The 16,867-nt window shown below is 39.9% G+C and overlaps 1 protein-coding gene across 1 annotated transcript in view; it reads left to right on the top strand.

Moving 5' to 3' along the window:
- The first annotated feature begins 406 nt into the window (after positions 1 to 406).
- Positions 407 to 16,867, top strand: part of LOC144648101 (uncharacterized) — an 18,897-nt gene continuing 2,436 nt past the window's right edge. The window contains exons 1-9 of the mRNA XM_078507736.1: positions 407 to 727; positions 2,660 to 2,918; positions 4,170 to 4,697; positions 5,197 to 5,487; positions 6,865 to 7,076; positions 8,203 to 8,467; positions 8,628 to 9,155; positions 9,891 to 10,180; positions 16,179 to 16,254. Of these exons, the coding sequence (XP_078363862.1) occupies positions 529 to 727; positions 2,660 to 2,918; positions 4,170 to 4,697; positions 5,197 to 5,487; positions 6,865 to 7,076; positions 8,203 to 8,467; positions 8,628 to 9,155; positions 9,891 to 10,180; positions 16,179 to 16,254 (2,648 nt within the window). The 5' untranslated portion in view covers positions 407 to 528. The remainder of the gene's footprint in view (positions 728 to 2,659; positions 2,919 to 4,169; positions 4,698 to 5,196; positions 5,488 to 6,864; positions 7,077 to 8,202; positions 8,468 to 8,627; positions 9,156 to 9,890; positions 10,181 to 16,178; positions 16,255 to 16,867) is intronic.

The following is a 16,867-nucleotide window of genomic DNA, read 5'->3' as shown; positions in this document are numbered from 1 at the left end:
ACAATAACCATTGTCAAATGAACTTCTAAAATATTCCTTCACCTTTACCTCCCGAGGTCGTCTTATGCAATTTGCAAAAAAAAAATGTGTTGTCACGGTTTCTAAGTGCACAATTCCTAACTCAACCGATCCCTCAGTACACAAAGTCACCAGGAGTCGAATGCTATTGATTTTTCTCGATTACACAACGAGAAATTTATTAAACCCTACAAATGTTCGCATTGTGGACCGTTTATACACACCGACACACACACACACGCGCGCGCGCGCCCCTAGCCAACTGTCTCAAGTTTAAGAGGAAGGCAAAGATAATCTTAATTATTGAACTTTTAACCCTCGCGATACGTGACTAAGAGCATCATGGATATACGGGGAAATTGACGCAAGACACGCTGAGACACGCTATAACACACGTTCTCACCAAGGGTAATCGGAAACGCCGTCTCGAATATCTTCCTGTTTAAGGGTTAAAAAGCGCGTTTCTTGCAAGTATTTGATCATCTGCTGTAAAACTCAAGCGCTAACAACATGCAGCTCTTCGTCTCCTTTGTCGCCTGTGCCTTTCTTGCAGTGAACGTCCAAAGTACGAAAGAAACTTTCAGCCAGCAAACATGTAAAGTGGGTAAAGTGTGCGGAGTCCTAGAGAATGTCGTACGAAAGCAAGGTTATTTGGAGAAGAAAGTGACAGAACATAGCAAAATACTTGGTGGTCAGAAAAGCTGCGAAGGTAAGATTGCTGTCAAATTCATGATCTTTGTTTTGCTTAAAAGAAAAAAAAACAGCCGAAGTTTTGCTTGGTCTTAGTTGAAATGTACGCCTTGATCATGACATTCGTGGAGGGGGGAACTCCGGTACAGATTTAACAAAAAAGCATGCGTCACTATGTATGCCTGGAAAGGTAAACCACGCTGCATTTTTACATCGGTTAGATACCAGTTGGAAGTACTAAAGAATACGTTAAGCTAAGCTCATTCTACAGGTAATGTCCACATTCAACTCGAGTTCAGTTAAAAGAGCAGCGGCGTTCAGTCGAAATCTCCTTATCTTGCATGCCTTGCATGTCTCGCGCGCTTAGACATGAAAGAGCGTATAAAGTCACAAGTTTCAAGGCTACGTGCTCGAAACGTGCATCTTTATTATCGTTAATCTTTCGATAAAGTACTTAGTTCATTTACTCCTTACCCGAGTCATTCAATGTCCTTAAAAGTGAAGCATATTGGGTAAAAGGTCGCCTCATCCCAAAGTGGAAACTTCCTTTTGAGCAGATAAGAAACAATTATAAAAATTAACAATGTATTTCCTGTCTTTCAACGTAATTTGGGGGAGCGGGGATGGCGCAGTGGTGAGAGCACTCGCCTCCCACCAATGTGGCCCGGGTTCGATTCCCGGACCCGGCGTCATATGTGGGTTGAGTTTGTTGTTGGTTCTCGTCCTCGCTCCGAGGGTTTTTCTCCGGGTTCTCCGGTTTTCCTCCCTCCGCAAAAATCAACACTACTAAATTCCAATTCGATCTGTACAGTCCTCCGTCTTATACATGAGCCTCTGGCTCGGACACTGAGGGTAACCTCGTCCCGCGTATGGACTTTAAAATTGTATTTACATTTTTTTTTTTTTTTTTATTTACAAGACTTACATTTCGTGAAACAAACAAGAATTCTACAGATGTTTCAGAAATTTGAGACAATTATCGAGCAATACCTTTATAATCGCTCAATCAGAACAAAAGGTGTCGAAAGACATGACTACGCTACTTGACTATGCATGCTTCTTTACATACGGGAATTTCGGTATTGTATTTTCCGCGGAACGTGTCTAAAGGAAAGAGATCAATGTGAAACTGCCAAGACTAATCAAACAGACTTCAAGTACAATAAGATTTTGCTTCGCCATGCAGTTTTCATAATTTCGATGGCGTCGAAAATGGCTGAGGCTGACTAGGATCCTTTAAGTTGAACTGATAAATTTCACTCCAAACAAACAAAATGATAATAGAGTAACTAGTCAAAAATTAGCACCGATAATTTTAAAAAGCATCTGAAGCATTTGTGGCAATTAAAACCTCAGTAAAGCAAACGCGCAAAGAAAGAACGAGTATTTATGTCCGAATTTGGATGGCAGAGAAAATGGCTCAGGCTAACATTGGTTCCTTCAAGTCAAAAAAGTATTGCTTTTCGCATAGAAAAATGACAAATTTTAGTTGCATGGAGATCAGTATGAACAACCCTTTATGACATTGAAGTTAATGCAACTCGTATCTTTTAAGTCCTCATTTGTAAGGAATTTCAAGCACTGAACAGATATTTCAGTTATATTTTATTAATAGCAAGCGAAAAGAAAGCAAAAATTAACAAATGAACAAAACAAACACGTGCACTGAAACAAACAAACAGACGGACAAACACGCAAACAATTGTAAGTGGTCACCCTGTGAGAAAGAGATCCCTTAAGTTTAAAGCAGAAATTAAGTGAAGGTGTCTGACAGGGTAACAAGTGGAAATCAAAGAATCAATCAAACAAACAAAAACTTGAAAACTAGCTATACCGTCCACGGAAATTTCCCTCTAAAGACGTTCTTTACAAATCTTTACAAACTGTTTTCTCACTTGTTGCTATCATGATTTAGTAAAATGAGCTCTGTTTCTTTACTTATACGAATTAGATTTCTCATTATCTGCTGTGACACACTGCACAAACGTGGTGAAATCCCCGACAGACAATCATTACAAACTGGATGCGACAATTGCTCATAGCGGTGCAAAGATCTGCCGTGTTCTCGCCCAGTCCAATGTTAAATTGCAGGCGTACACCGTGTCAGCGGAGCTACTGAACCAAGCAGGATGGCAGGGAATAAACAGCGGACATCCCGGCGTGCTGTTCAATGCTGTGGATGAAAATAACTTTGACTTTGTCTACTTCAGGTGAGTGTTTAAACGAAAGGAGCCACTTCAATAGTCTAGTGAATGGTGTAAAACTTAGTTGACACCCGTAAATTGACAGGGATGTTTAAGGTGGCTGAATACAGTTTCCACACGCTCTTTAGATTCAATCAGGGCGGGAGAAGGCTTCTCCCGCCCTGATTGAATGCTAACTCGAGTCCGTGCGCGCAGGTTCAAGGCTTGATTTCTAGCCAACCACTTGATAGATTTTTAAGAAGTTTTGCAAGGCTGTACTTTAGAAAGCAAGAAAACTGCTGATTACAAATTAAAAAATCTGGAATTTTACAAAGGAATTCCAGGACAATATATGAAAAATAAAATAGTGAAAAAATAAAATTTCCTCTGTTAAATCTTTATTACTTCAATGTTAAAATGCACAATTTCCCCATGTTTGTTGTTTACAAAATGAAAAAATTATACTGACTGAATTTTCTAAAACCGTAAAGAGCTCATTCTTTTTGGTTAATTGATTATCAGCTGTTTGGCCATGGTAACGCATCATGTTCTAAAGTGGCACATAAAACTTACGAATGCAGTAGGTTATCTTGTAACTTGCCAATTTTGAGCTCATCAGCTGCAACCGTTTGGTCATGAGTGCAAAATAAAGGATACCTACTTCAAAGATTGGAAAACTGTTTTCAGCCACCTTAAATAACTGGGCCCTGCCAGCGGCGGATTTAGATGAGGACCTAGCGGGCTGCGATCCTCCTTTTTTCTTCCGAAGGCTTAAATTTTGGTCACAAATGCTCCCACAATGCTTTTAACAACATCTCCAGGAACTTGAAGTTTTTGTTGGGAGTGAAAGGCCCTCCTCTTCGGCCCCTAGCCCTGTTACTGAATTTTCTGGATCCGCCCCTGCCTGCCTTATTGGATCAAATAGGAACAGGAAAAATGCATTTTTTTACCAGTATTCGAATTAAAAATATATAATAATAAATACATCTTTCTAACTTTTTGATAGGCAAAGAGAGTCGACGTATATAAGGCCGGAGCTATAGCTGTCTACAGGGGCACCTCTATATAACGAAGGGCCGAGGGACTGGCAAAATATATTTGCTATAACGAGGTTTCGTTGAATCGGGGTTCTTTTCTATATATTTTACTGACTACTGGGCTGAAGTATCGTTCGTTATACCGGGGACGGTTTGTTAAATCTAGGTTTCACTGTTAAGTCTTTCAGTAAGAAAGTAAGAGTTGTAACGCGCTTCTGTTCTTTGTGCACTTTATCTACAGACCGCACAGCGCTGGTGGCTGTTATCAGACCGGATACATGTCCAACGGGAACCCCACCACTGTTGAAAGTAAAGCGTGTCCTAAAGGCCCTCCAAAAGGCGGCGTCTGGTTCTCAGTGTCAGTCAAAGTCCTCGACCATGACGTACAGGTGTACTTCAATGGGGATCTGGTGACGACTGTCAAGTCCCATTTTGCGCCAAGCGCCCGAGGAGGAGTATTTACTTGGCATGGATACCAGAACGTGGTCCTCTTCAGGAAGTTCCAAATCGTCCCTCAATTTTATACCACTAAAAAATGCGTCAAGGCAGTTGAACTTCCGGGCTACGTCAAACTTGATGCGGATCACGGAAGGTGGCCTCAGGATGGCTTCTGTCAAGCTGAGTACTTGAACGATGCCGGACAGTCTACAAATTATCAGCTGTCAGTTGATCTGTATAACTTCATTGGATGGAAAGGAGTGAACTCTGGACATCTGGGAGTGTTCTTTAACGCCGAAGATCAGGACAACTATGACTTTGTCTATTTCAGGTTTGAAAAAGAACTATTTTAAAATAATCTTCAATTTTGCCGACTAAAACAATTGTCGTAAATGAAATATGCTGTAAAAAGGGGAACATAGGAAAAATAACAGAGCAAAAAAGACTGTTTTGCATTCTAAAAACTGAGAAGAAAGGCCCTTTTTTAAGGGATGAATCATTACATTTTCAAGAGGTGCAATGTGCAATAGATTTAGCGTTGAGCCCTGTTTTGCAATCCTTATGACTTTGCATTTCTGGGAGAGATCCTTTACACACGAGGGGTTGTGAAGGGGGGGGGGGGGGGATGTTATCTCTTGTAATTATAAGTATTTTGCGCAAGGACTATAATTAATTTTGGATGCGTTTTGTCATGTTCCCAACCAGGATATGCAGAAGAATAACATTTGTTTTATCTTTCGGCCCTTTCACTTATCTTGTTCCAGGAGTGTTTTTCATTGCGCGCCTCGTAAACAGCATTTCGACTTTTTTTCTCTTTTTCTTATTTCTAGGCCTCATTCGGTCGGCGCATGCTTCCAGACAGGTTACGTTTACAAAGGCCAACCCAAATTTGACGGAGCTAAGTCAAGTACTTGCCTTACCGGTCCCCCCAAGGGAGCAGAGTGGTTCAATGTCAAGGTGACAGTATCAACAGCCACTCCTGCAGGTGAAGTCAAAGTGTACTTGAAGGGCAGCTTGGTGACGTCATGGATTCCACGCTATCCAATCAAAAACCGTGGTGGTGTTGTGGTGGCCAATGGCTACAAAAATGTGGTGTATTACAAGAATTTCCACATTCAGTAATGCCATGCAAAGGTCGTGCTAATTTTAACAGAGCCGAACAGTTAACAGTAATGATCGAATAATATAGCTACAAATACGCGATGTAAGACAGTGATGTCAAGGTTATTGTAAATGTGTTTGAGTAATAATTATAGTAGATTACCAAATGTTCCCGCTGTCATTTTAATAAAGATGCCTTTGTCTAGCTCAGGATTCCGTCCATTCATCTTGTAGTTCTTATATAATTCCTTTAAGTGCCGTTTGACAGTCCCCCCGTCATCTGTTTGCTGAGGAATAAAATGGTATTAGTTTCTCCATCCAGTTGTCTAAACCCAACTGTGGCGGCGGAGCGTTTTGGAACGTGTGTGTGTGTGTGTGTGTGTGTGTGTGTGTGTGTGTGTGTTGGGGAAGGGGGAGGGGTGGGGGTGGCGGGCGGCTAAGACTGTCCCAAAAATACTCGGCAGGTTTTCACATTTGGAGCAACTTTTTTCCGTTCTATCAACCTTTTGTGTTTAAGCATTTTCTAGACCGAAGATTTCCGAAGATTCTCCGATTGTTGTTCGAAGGCCATGCGAACGTTTCCGATCATTTTCGAACTACATAAACGAAGTTTTCCAAAGACTTCCCAGGAAGTTTCGAAGATGTTTGAACTCACTCACGATACGGAATATCTTGACAAACCAATTTTACGCTGCGCTCGCGATATAACCTTGTGTGTTAGGATGTTAGGATAAATGTTTTTCATCTGATATGTCGCGTCTGGAGTAATTTGCTCCTAGTCTCGTAAGGCTGTTTTACTTGACAATGATTTTTAAAATTACAAAATTAAAATTACAGCCAATCATGCTCCTGGGAAATCCATGCAAGAGACAATTTAGTTTTCTTACAAAAGCATTGTGTTTTATATTTTCATCATTAAAAAAAACCTTTCGGGCAGGAATCGCGCGAGGCCCATGAATATAATCTGTTGGTTGAGTAGTACCAAGAGAGGATGATCATCCTCTCTTGATAGTACTTTCGCTTGTTATCTTTTATTGTAGCATTTTGTAGCATCTCGGTACTCATTCTCGTCCCCCAGAGCCGGTTGTCCCTCGCAGTTGCACTAGAAACACATGATTTGATTGGCTAGATTTCCACAAATAGAGTTTGAAATCTAACCAACCAAAATCAACCATTCCCTTTGTTATAAAAGAGTTTAAAGCAATTAATTTGATTGGCTAGTCTTTAAAATCTAGCCAATCAAAACATGTGTACTCAAGGCCACCTGCTTCTCGTGCTTAGGCCACGCCGGCTAAGTGGGACAGGTTTTTTTTTCTCTATTAAGAGAATGCTCTGACACCGTTCTGCTTCAGGGGCGAAAATTGTATTTGCAACTACTATATGGTCATTTGATGAAGTAACATGCAACCCTTTGTCTTCTGTACCGTTTTTGTCTTCTTGGTTCTGAATGTCTCTGGTGTACAGGGAAGTGATTCTTTGTTAAGTCAGCATGTATGTACGCCTGGTAAACAGTGCGGCGTTCTGGAGACCATCTTACTTAGGCAAGATTATTTGGAGAAGAAAGTGGAAGCGCATAGCAAAATATTGGGCTGTAAAAGCTGTACTGAAGGTAACCCGATATGTGTCGAATTAATAGAATGTGTTACATTAATTGTAATACATTCGTCCCCTAGAGTACCATCTTGAGCAGACATGAAAAGCCCGCTTATACGTGGAAAAGGTAATAACTGATCAACATGATATATGAAAATTATTTCAAGAAGACAACAAAAACGCTTGGCAGTATGATTCAGTTTTTTTTTTAATTTTAATTCGGGTAAAAGACACGAGAAGTCATGGTCAGAAACAGTTTCGAGATTTCTAACTAGAATTCACGTCAATTTTTGCAAGTAGGCCAATAAATCTTTATTCAGAAGTCTTTTGCAAACATATTTAAGTTCCCTGCAGTTGCCTTAAGACTTGCCAATCCACAATTAAAAAAACAGTTGTATATCTGCGTAGAGCTTTTAACCAGACTTAGCTAGACTCAAATTATTATAAGTTTTTTGTCTTATTTGCATTAAGCTCCCTTCTTTTGCAGACCTCTAGTGGACTTCACGCCTGTATAAACAAGTGAATATCAGAATTGTCAAGAGTTGTTCTAATGTGCGATCGCAGCCACTAACAAAGTGTCAGTTGTCCTTCACGGAAGTCAGATGTACATAAAAAGTGTTTATTCACATGGAAGATAGTTTTAAAATATACGAAACACTAATTCTAATTTTAACCAATCAGACCGGAGCGTTGTTTCTCTTGCAAATATACGCATTATAGGCGTCATTATTCGAAGGGATATCATAGTGCGCTCTCTCATTCTGTCTGCTCGTGAGCTTAGAGCGATTGTCGATTGAGTGCTGTAAAACCAAAACCAAAGTAATCACTTTGGCCAATCACAAAGTACGCGACCATCCATTGCAAATCAATCAGCCGGCGTAAAGCTACGGAAAACGTGTGGTTTTGGTTTTACTGCTGATTGGTCGAGAGTGGCGCGATCTTTTTTACACCAATCGACCGCTCTATATAAGGTAAAATGGCTTCATAGCCAAATGGCAATCTGCAGTTTTCCATAGAAAACAGTCTTCACATTTAGGCTCACAATACATGGAATTATTAGTAAGACTAGTAAGTGTAAAAATCCTCTCAAGTTATGCCTTCCCTCCATTTATAACATCTATTTCCTGACTGTTATGAAATAGTTGGCCAAATGTTTTCAGTATCTGCTGTGGCCCAGTGCACAAGCATGGTGAGATCACCAACAGACAGCCATTACAAACTGGATGCAGCCACCGCTGACAAAAATATGATGTGTCGTGTTCTCGCTCAACCTACTGGTGAATCGCAGACGTATATCGTGTCAGCGGAGCTACTGAACCAAGCAGGATGGCTGGGAATAAACAGCGGACATCTTGGATTGCTGTTCAATGCTGTGGATGAAAACAACTTTGACTTTGTCTACTTCAGGTGAGTTGCTGGTGGGACGTGCCTGAGTTCGTCAGTCAGTCAGTCAGTCAGTCAGTCAGTCAGTCAGTCAGTCAAAGAAGCTAACAAACCCGTGGCCCTCCTAACGACAATATCACAATGTATGACACGCATCTTATTTACTTGAACCTCGTATACACAGACCCCACAGCACAAGTAGTTGTTATCAGACGGGATACATGGCAAATGGAAACTTGAACTTTGTTGAGAGCAAAGTGTGTCCTAAAGGCCCTCCAAAAGGCGGCGTCTGGTTTCCAGTATCAGTCAGGGTACACGGTCAAGACGTGCAGGTGTACCTCACTGGGGACCTGGTGACGACTGTCAAGTCCCATTTTGCTCCAAGGGCCCGTAGTGGAGTATTCACTTTTCATGGATACCAGAACGTGGTACTCTTCAGAAAGTTCCAAATCGTCCCTCAATTTCATGTCAGTAAGAATTGCGTTAAGACTGTTGAATTTCCAGACTACGTCAAACTTGATGCAGGTCATGGAAAGTGGCCTCAGGATGGCTTTTGTCAAGCCACCTACTTGAAAGACGCCGGACAGTCTAGAGATTATCAGCTGTCAGTTGATCTGTATAACTTCATTGGACGGGACGGAGTCAACATGGGACATCTGGGAGTGTTCTTTAACGCCGAAGATCAGGATAACTATGACTTTGTCAATTTCAGGTTTGTAAATTAAAATATGTTGGTTTATTTTAAATGTACTACAGTTGCACTGGCTAAAAGGTTCTACAAAGAAGATAAGCTGTAATAAATTTTAATGTAGTAAAAAAACAGTAAGGACCCAAAGATAACAGTCTAGAATGGTGAAAGTACACGCATTGAAGGAACCTCGACTTCGTAGGTTTAAAGTTATTCGAAAATGCGTTAGATCGAGTATAATCTGACTTAAGACTTATGCTGTGAATTTTAATTCACAGCATAATCTTAAAACGAACAATAACGATTATTTCCCATTAAAACTGTTGTGTTGTTTGGCAGGAAAATGTGATGAGCTGATTATCGACTTTTAGTTGAAAAAAATAAAATTAATCCGCGTTGCAGCGAATTTGGAAAGCTATTGTTACGAGCGTTAGCCATTTGTCTAAGCTGGGTAGAAAGCACGAGTTTGCAAGGCGGAAATTTAACTACGCAAGGTGAGCTGTAGGGCGAGAAGTGGGTTTTTTTAGCAGCTCTATCCAAGAGACGGGCTCGAGACGATTTTGATTCAGCGGTGTGCCAGGGGGAGGGGCGGATTAGCTATGGCCCGTTCTCAGTTGGCTACGAAAGGGCGCCATTCAGTTCGGTAATTTATGTCTTTTTTCGCGCCAGCAATTTAGTCACTTATTCATGTCCAACTTCTGCATGCATACCATACCTACCATGTCCTGAGATTGCTTACTTGCATTCCCTGATTTTCAGACCTCAATCGGTCAGCGGATGCTTCCAAACAGGTTACGTTTACAAAGGCCAACCCAAATTTGACGGAGCTAAGTCGAGTACTTGCCCTACTGGTCCCCCCAAGGGAGCGGAGTGGTTCAATGTCAAGGTGACAGTATCAACAGCCACTCCTGCACGTGAAGTCAAAGTGTACTTGAAGGGCACCTTGGTGACGTCATGGAATCCACGCTATCCAATCAAAAACCGTGGTGGTGTTCTGGTGGCTAACGGCTACAAGAATGTGGTGTACTACAGGAACTTCCACATTCAGTAAAGCCGGAGGTCGTGCTAATTTTTAACACAGACGAATGGCTCATACCAGTAGCAATGATCGAATAATAGCTAGCTACTAAAAGACTGCTTTAAACGATTTTGTTTGTTCCCCGGTGACAGTCTAACAAGCAAAACAGTCTTTCAAATCCATAGTCAGTATTTCTGCGCATTCGGCTATAATATAAGTTGCTAAACGTTCATGTAATAACAGCAGATTAGCAAGCACTGTAACTGTCATTTGAATATTAAAAGATGCCTTCGTCTAGCTCTTGTTTGTTCCTTATTTCGTTCATCTTGTTCGTGTAATATAAACAGACTACAAAACGCTATTAAAGTGAAGAAATGGTCCTCGCAGTGACAAGAAATTGCAAAGGAAGAAGCCTGAAAAAAAATCAGGGCTTCAATGTTATTTGAAACCGTGACCTCCGCGATACTGGTGCGATGCTCCACCAACTGAGCTATGAAGCCTCACATTGGGAGCGTCGTGTACAACGCAGTTTTCTTTTTCTTCATTTTAAAGGAGATAGACCCTTAACTACATAATGGTTACTATGAATGACTTCTAACCGTCATATCTTGGGCTCCCTTAGTATCCTGGATTTAGTTTTAGACCATGTTTGTTCCATTGGAGGTTGCCTTTACTTTTGATAGTCATGACCGTTTTTGCCAAGTCACGTGACCAGAAGACAAAAATCCTTAAAAATCACACAGCTTACATCTTTTTCCGATGAAACAAAAGTCAAAGGGTGGAGAGCATTCAGGTGCAAAAATGGTTACATTATTTTAAAGGTTTTTACGTCATAAAAACTTAATGACGTCGTAGCTTTTCAGTAACGTGAATCTTAACAAATCCATGCTACAGATTTTGCTTCTAAATGCACTCTACCTATGGTGTTGATTTAAATGGAAAAATGTAAGCTATGTGAGTTTTTAGGGTTTAAGTGTTCGGGTCACGTGACTTACCAAATATGGTCATGAATACCGAAAATGAAGGCAAACTCCAATAGAACAAAGATGGCCAAAAACTAAATCCTGCAGGATACTGAGGGAGCCCAACATATGAAGGTTATAAGTCATCTATAACAACCATTTTGCAGTTTAGGGTCTCTCCCTTTAAAATCTTAAACTTATTTTTCCACCCCCGATCACCACCCTTTCGCTCTTCGCACTTGTTTTCAATTTCAGTTCAGTTTATTTTTACGAGAATATGCCAAGACTAGACCCATGTACTTGACGTAATATTCGGGATAATATATCAAACAAGAGTTTTTTTTAATCACATTTCTAAACACCGAGAAGCGAGTTGAAATTACGAGGCACAGCGGAGTATTTTTGATGACAAACTTCAAGGTGTTTGGAAAAGCGATGAAACACTCCCTTGAGTGTTTGATATATCTTCATATTTAAAACTTAAACTACGGAGAGAACATCATCATCATCATCATCATCATCATCATCACTTCTCTTTGCGCCAGTAGGCGCATATTAAAGACCATCATTTCCTGCTTTTCTGGTTAGCGCTTATTTCAAACCCAGCACACGTCCATTGCTCAACAATGCACACAAATGGCTTGTAAATTACTCCTGAACCTTTTTTGTTCTCGTCTTGTTCGTTTCAGTATATCAGCACACTCCTGCAAGGAGCATTTTGTATTTTATACAAGGCAAAGGTTAAAGTTATAAGAACAAGAAAAAAAATGAGGCAAGATGTGCTAGACGAAGGCATCTTTATTAAAATCATTATTACAGTGCTTTTTAGTCTACCATTATTACTTTTAACTCATATCTACAGCAGGTTAATATTCTCAGAGGAAAGCCTGCAAACATTACTTCACAAAATCAAATGTAGTGTTTAAGTCCATGCATTACTTGAGGTATTCATTAAAAGTATTCTACCCTACTTCGTAAGGATTCATAGTTGTGAAGTAAAAGCTGATCGATAACTACTTTTAGCTCTTCGTCTTTGTTAACATTAACGGGACTTCCAGCTTTACTGAATGTGGAAATTCTTGTAGTACACCACGTTATTGTAGCCATTGGCCACCAGAACACCACCACGGTTTTTGATTGGATAGCGTGGATTCCATGACGTCACCAAGGTGCCGTTCAAGTGCACTTTGACTTCACCTGCAGGAGTGGCTGTTGATACTGTCACCTTGACATTGAACCACTCTGCTCCCTTGGGGGGACCATTAGGGCAAGTACTCGACTTAGCTCCGTCAAATTTGGGTTGGCCATTTTGGACGTAACCTGTCTGAAAGCATCCGCTGACTGAATGAGGCCTGGAAGTCAGAAAAAGAAAAAGAAATCAAAGTGGCTATAAGCCACTAAACTCGGAAAATTTATTATGAAACGAGAATCGAAAACAGCAAACTAACAATAAAAATTTGCCGAAACAAATGATGTTAAGGTGGCTCGACCCAGTTTTTTTCTAGCGACACCTATCAACTTTGTAACCCTCACACTTAAAGCGATTAATGTCAATGACATATCTACTATATCACATGGATTACACATAGACTGAACTGCACTATGATATATATTTTTGGGAGATCGGAATGAATATCACGTGACAATGACGTCACACAGGTTTTTGCTCCGAATCGAATTTTAACGCGTACCCGCATTTTCTATCGAGATCCTCCACGCTACGTATACCTTGGGTGTTTGCCTTCAGCTCTGCGGAGTTTCATCGAAATCTACAAGAGGAATTTCGAAATATCTTGGAATTTCTTTTTAGATGGTATAATTTATGGGTAGAATAAAGAAATTTACGTCTTTTTTGATATTTAATGAGAGGCTTTAGTCCTCATTCTTTTTTAAAAATGTCCCATATCCGATATCCAAACCGTAAGAAGTAGGTAGACTTGCGCGATTTCGAAAAATATGATGTATATTAATCATAGTGGAGCTCAATGTTTAGCTATATTTACCAATTTTACGCCTACTTTCGCAAAAAAGCGATTATTTCAAAACTCGTCGATGAATTTTCTCCAAAATTTTTCAGAGTTGCAATTGATCAGTACACTACACAATCCCTGAATTTCATGCTCATTGAAAACTTCTAAGGTTGTCTAACATAAACGCAAAATTGAGTAAACATTGAAGCGATCTCGCAGTTTTGAATAATTTTGTGCTCTGGGATTTCCTATTGTTTCAAGTTGAGCACAACATCGAATTTCTGTGCACCACGCGTGAAATGACTACGCTTGGCCACCTTCCGAGAGATTTCCGATATCTTTCGGAATATGGTAATATTCTCGAGTTCAATGAAACTCAAAGCCGGTTATGTTTTGACGCCATTCCAGTCATTTACAAATGACTTGACAGCATACTCAGAAACTTAACTCGTTTATACGTTCTTTCTTTTGATGTTTAAATTTCTTTGGCGTAGCATTCAGTACGGCGGCCATTTTTTATTTTGCATTTCTTGTTCTTGGCATTTTTAACTTTCTACTCAGCCAAGACGTCGACCACACAAGAAAAGTTGTTGCGTCACATTTTTTTTCCATTGATTTCTTTAAAACGGACCATATTTCGGAAAGATTTCGGGAAGCTTTCGGAAGGTAGCCAAGCGAAGTCATTTTACGCGTGGTGCACAGGAATTCGATGTTGTGCTCAACTCGAAACAATAGGAAATCCCAGAGCACAGAATTATTCAAAACTACGAGATCGCTTCAATATTTACTCAATTTTGCGTTTATGTTAGGCAACCTTAGAAGTTTTCAATGAGCATGAAATTCAGGGATTGTGTAGTGTACTGATCAATTGCCACTCTGAAAATTTTTGGAGAAAATTCATCGACGAGTTTTGAAATAATCGCTTTTTTGCGAAAGTAGGCGTAAAATTGGTAAAAAGAGCTAAACCTTGAGCTTTACTATGTTTAATATATATCATATTTTTCGAAATCGCGCAAGTCTACCTACTTCTTACCGTTTGGATATCAGATATGGGGCATTTTTAAAAGGAATGAGGGCTAAAATCTCTCATTAAACATCAAAAAAGAAGCAAATTTCTTTATATGAAGTCTTGTCTTTATTTTACGCATAAATTATACCATCTAAAAAAAATTACAAGATATTTCAAAATTCCTCTTGTAGATTTCGATGATCATGAAACTCCGCAGAGCTGAAGGCAAACACCCAAGGTATACGTAGCGTAGAGGATTTCGAGAGAAAATGCGGTTACGGGCTAAAATTCGATTCAGAGCAAAAACCTGTGTGACGTCATTGTCACGTGATATTCATTCCGATCTCCCAAAAATATATATCATATTGTAGTTCAGTCTATGTGTAATCCATATGATATAGTAGATATGTCATTAACATTAATCCCTTTAAGTATGAGGGTTTCAAAGTTGATAGGTATCGCTAGAAAAAAACTGGGTCGAGTCACCTTAAACTTTCCACACTTCAGTCCACTTTACTTAGTTTGATTGTCATTCAGCTGCTAATCGAGAGCAGGCCAAAAGGCCAAGAGATAGAGTGAGTTCCCAACCGTTGCAAATTGTTTTCTATTTCTATTTTTATTTTTGTTTTTCGAAGGTTAGGCACAATAATAATATTATTGTTAAAGGAGTGAAATTCACTTCGCTCACTACAACTCTTTTTTGAGTTAAAAACAGAGTCACGATTAGTAAAGCGGACTTGTCATGGGGATTTTAATGCTTTTCAGTAAAAATATGGTACTAAAATTCGCGAAAACTTGAAGCAATCAGCCTGACTTTTTCAAGTTGAGATCTAAAATTCCTAATGACATCACAATAATATCACTTGTTTATCTCTTTAGTACACATACATGGTGATTTTTAACAAAATTGGACCACTATTCGTAGTTTCCATACGTCTTTAATCTCTTGAGTTTTTGAAGTGAAACTGGTGACCAGCTTCAGTTAGTCCAAACTTTGCTCTCTCTTTCTTTCTTTCACTAATTCCATGTGATTTCATTTCGGTCAATTTTATGGCACAGTTTTATATCTGCGGCATTGCTGTTTTTGCGACTTGCGAAATTGAAAGTACAGTTAAAAATAATTTTCCCGCAAACCTGAAATAGACAAAATCGTAGTTGTCCTGATCTTCGGCGTTAAATAACACCCCCGGATGACCAGAGTCCACTCCCTTCCATCCCATGAAGTTAAATAGATCAACTGACAGCTGATAATCTGTGGACTGTCCACCATCTTTCAAGTAGGTGGCTTGACAAAAGCCATCCTGAGGCCACTTTCCATGATCTGCATCAAGTTTGACGTAGTCTGGAAATTCAACCGTCTTAGCGCACTTCTTACTGACATGTAATTGAGGGACGATTTGGAACTTCCTGAAGAGGACCACGTTCTGGTAGTTATGCCAAGTAAATGCTCCTCCCCGGGCCCTTGGTGCAAAATGGGACTTGATAGACGCCACCAGGTCCCCACTGAGGTACACCTGTACGTCTTGACCATGGACCTTGACTGACACTGGGAACCAGACGCCGCCTTTCGGAGGACCTTTCGGGCACGCTTTACTTTCAACAGTAGTGGGATTCCCCTTGGACATGTATCCGGTCTGATAACAGCCACCAGCGCTGTGGGGTCTGTGTGCAAAAAGTTGAAATGAGATGAACACAACCGAATGTGGGGAATTTACATGCACTTTTCCCCTTGGCTTTCCATGAGAGTTTTATGGTTCGTGTTGTATCTCTTTTGATGAATCGTAACGATTAGTCACCTAAGGACCCATTTTTAATCAGGTTTTTAATAAATGCAAGGCAACTGTCGGAATTAAAATTTGGAAAATTGTCACGAAGTGTAAAATCTTTGTAAAATTTGTGAAACCACTATATTTTATTAAACTATTTCTATGGTCTGTAAGAGTGTAGACGGCGAAATCAGGGTTTGATTTGTTATGATTAAGAAGTCATAAAACAGAATGCCATATCGAAAGACACGTCTTCATCTCACGCCCTTCCCGCCCTCGGCTCACCTGAAGTAGACAAAGTCGAAGTTGTTTTCATCCACAGCATTGAACAGCACGCCGGGATGTCCGCTGTTTATTCCCTGCCATCCTGCTTGGTTCAGTAGCTCCGTTGTCAAGCTGTAGGTCTGCGACTGTTTAGCAGGTTGACCGAGAACACGACATATCGGACTTTTGTTGGCACTTGTCGCATCCAGTTTGTAGTGTGAAGGATATTTTATCATGGCGTCGCAGTTTGCAACAGCAGATATGGAGAACGTTTGGCCATCTATTTCGTAAAAGTTAGGAAACAACAATAACATAAATTAATTAAGCATTTATTTTCTTGCACAGCAAAAGAATTTGGCATTATTCGATCTTCCAGCTGCCTTTCGATCATTCTCTTATCTGTTTTTTTTTTTAACGTAAACTGAACTTTCTTATTTCAAGGAATAGATGATGGGTAATTTCTGCGATGTTTCACTTTTTCACATTTAAATATTATTTAGGATTGTTTGAATTTTTTTCATATGAATAAACATGTCGGAAATCTGACATTTGTCTAAGTGGAATCTCAATGAAAACTCGAGCTCTAAGTCTAATTTTTTATTGATATAAGCTAAAGGCATAGTATACAAGCACCGATATTAAGTTCGACAATATTGAAATAACTAATTGCAGGACTTAACACACAACTGATGTGAAAAAAAACAGCTATGTATACAAAAAGGAATTTATAGATTTGGGCGGGTGAGG

Source organism: Oculina patagonica, chromosome 4, assembly GCF_052425735.1.
Source record: "Oculina patagonica isolate OP01 chromosome 4, crgOcupat, whole genome shotgun sequence".
NCBI lineage: Eukaryota > Metazoa > Cnidaria > Anthozoa > Scleractinia > Oculinidae > Oculina > Oculina patagonica.
Note: the sequence above shows the minus strand (reverse complement) of the source record. Positions and strands in the feature narration are given on the sequence as shown.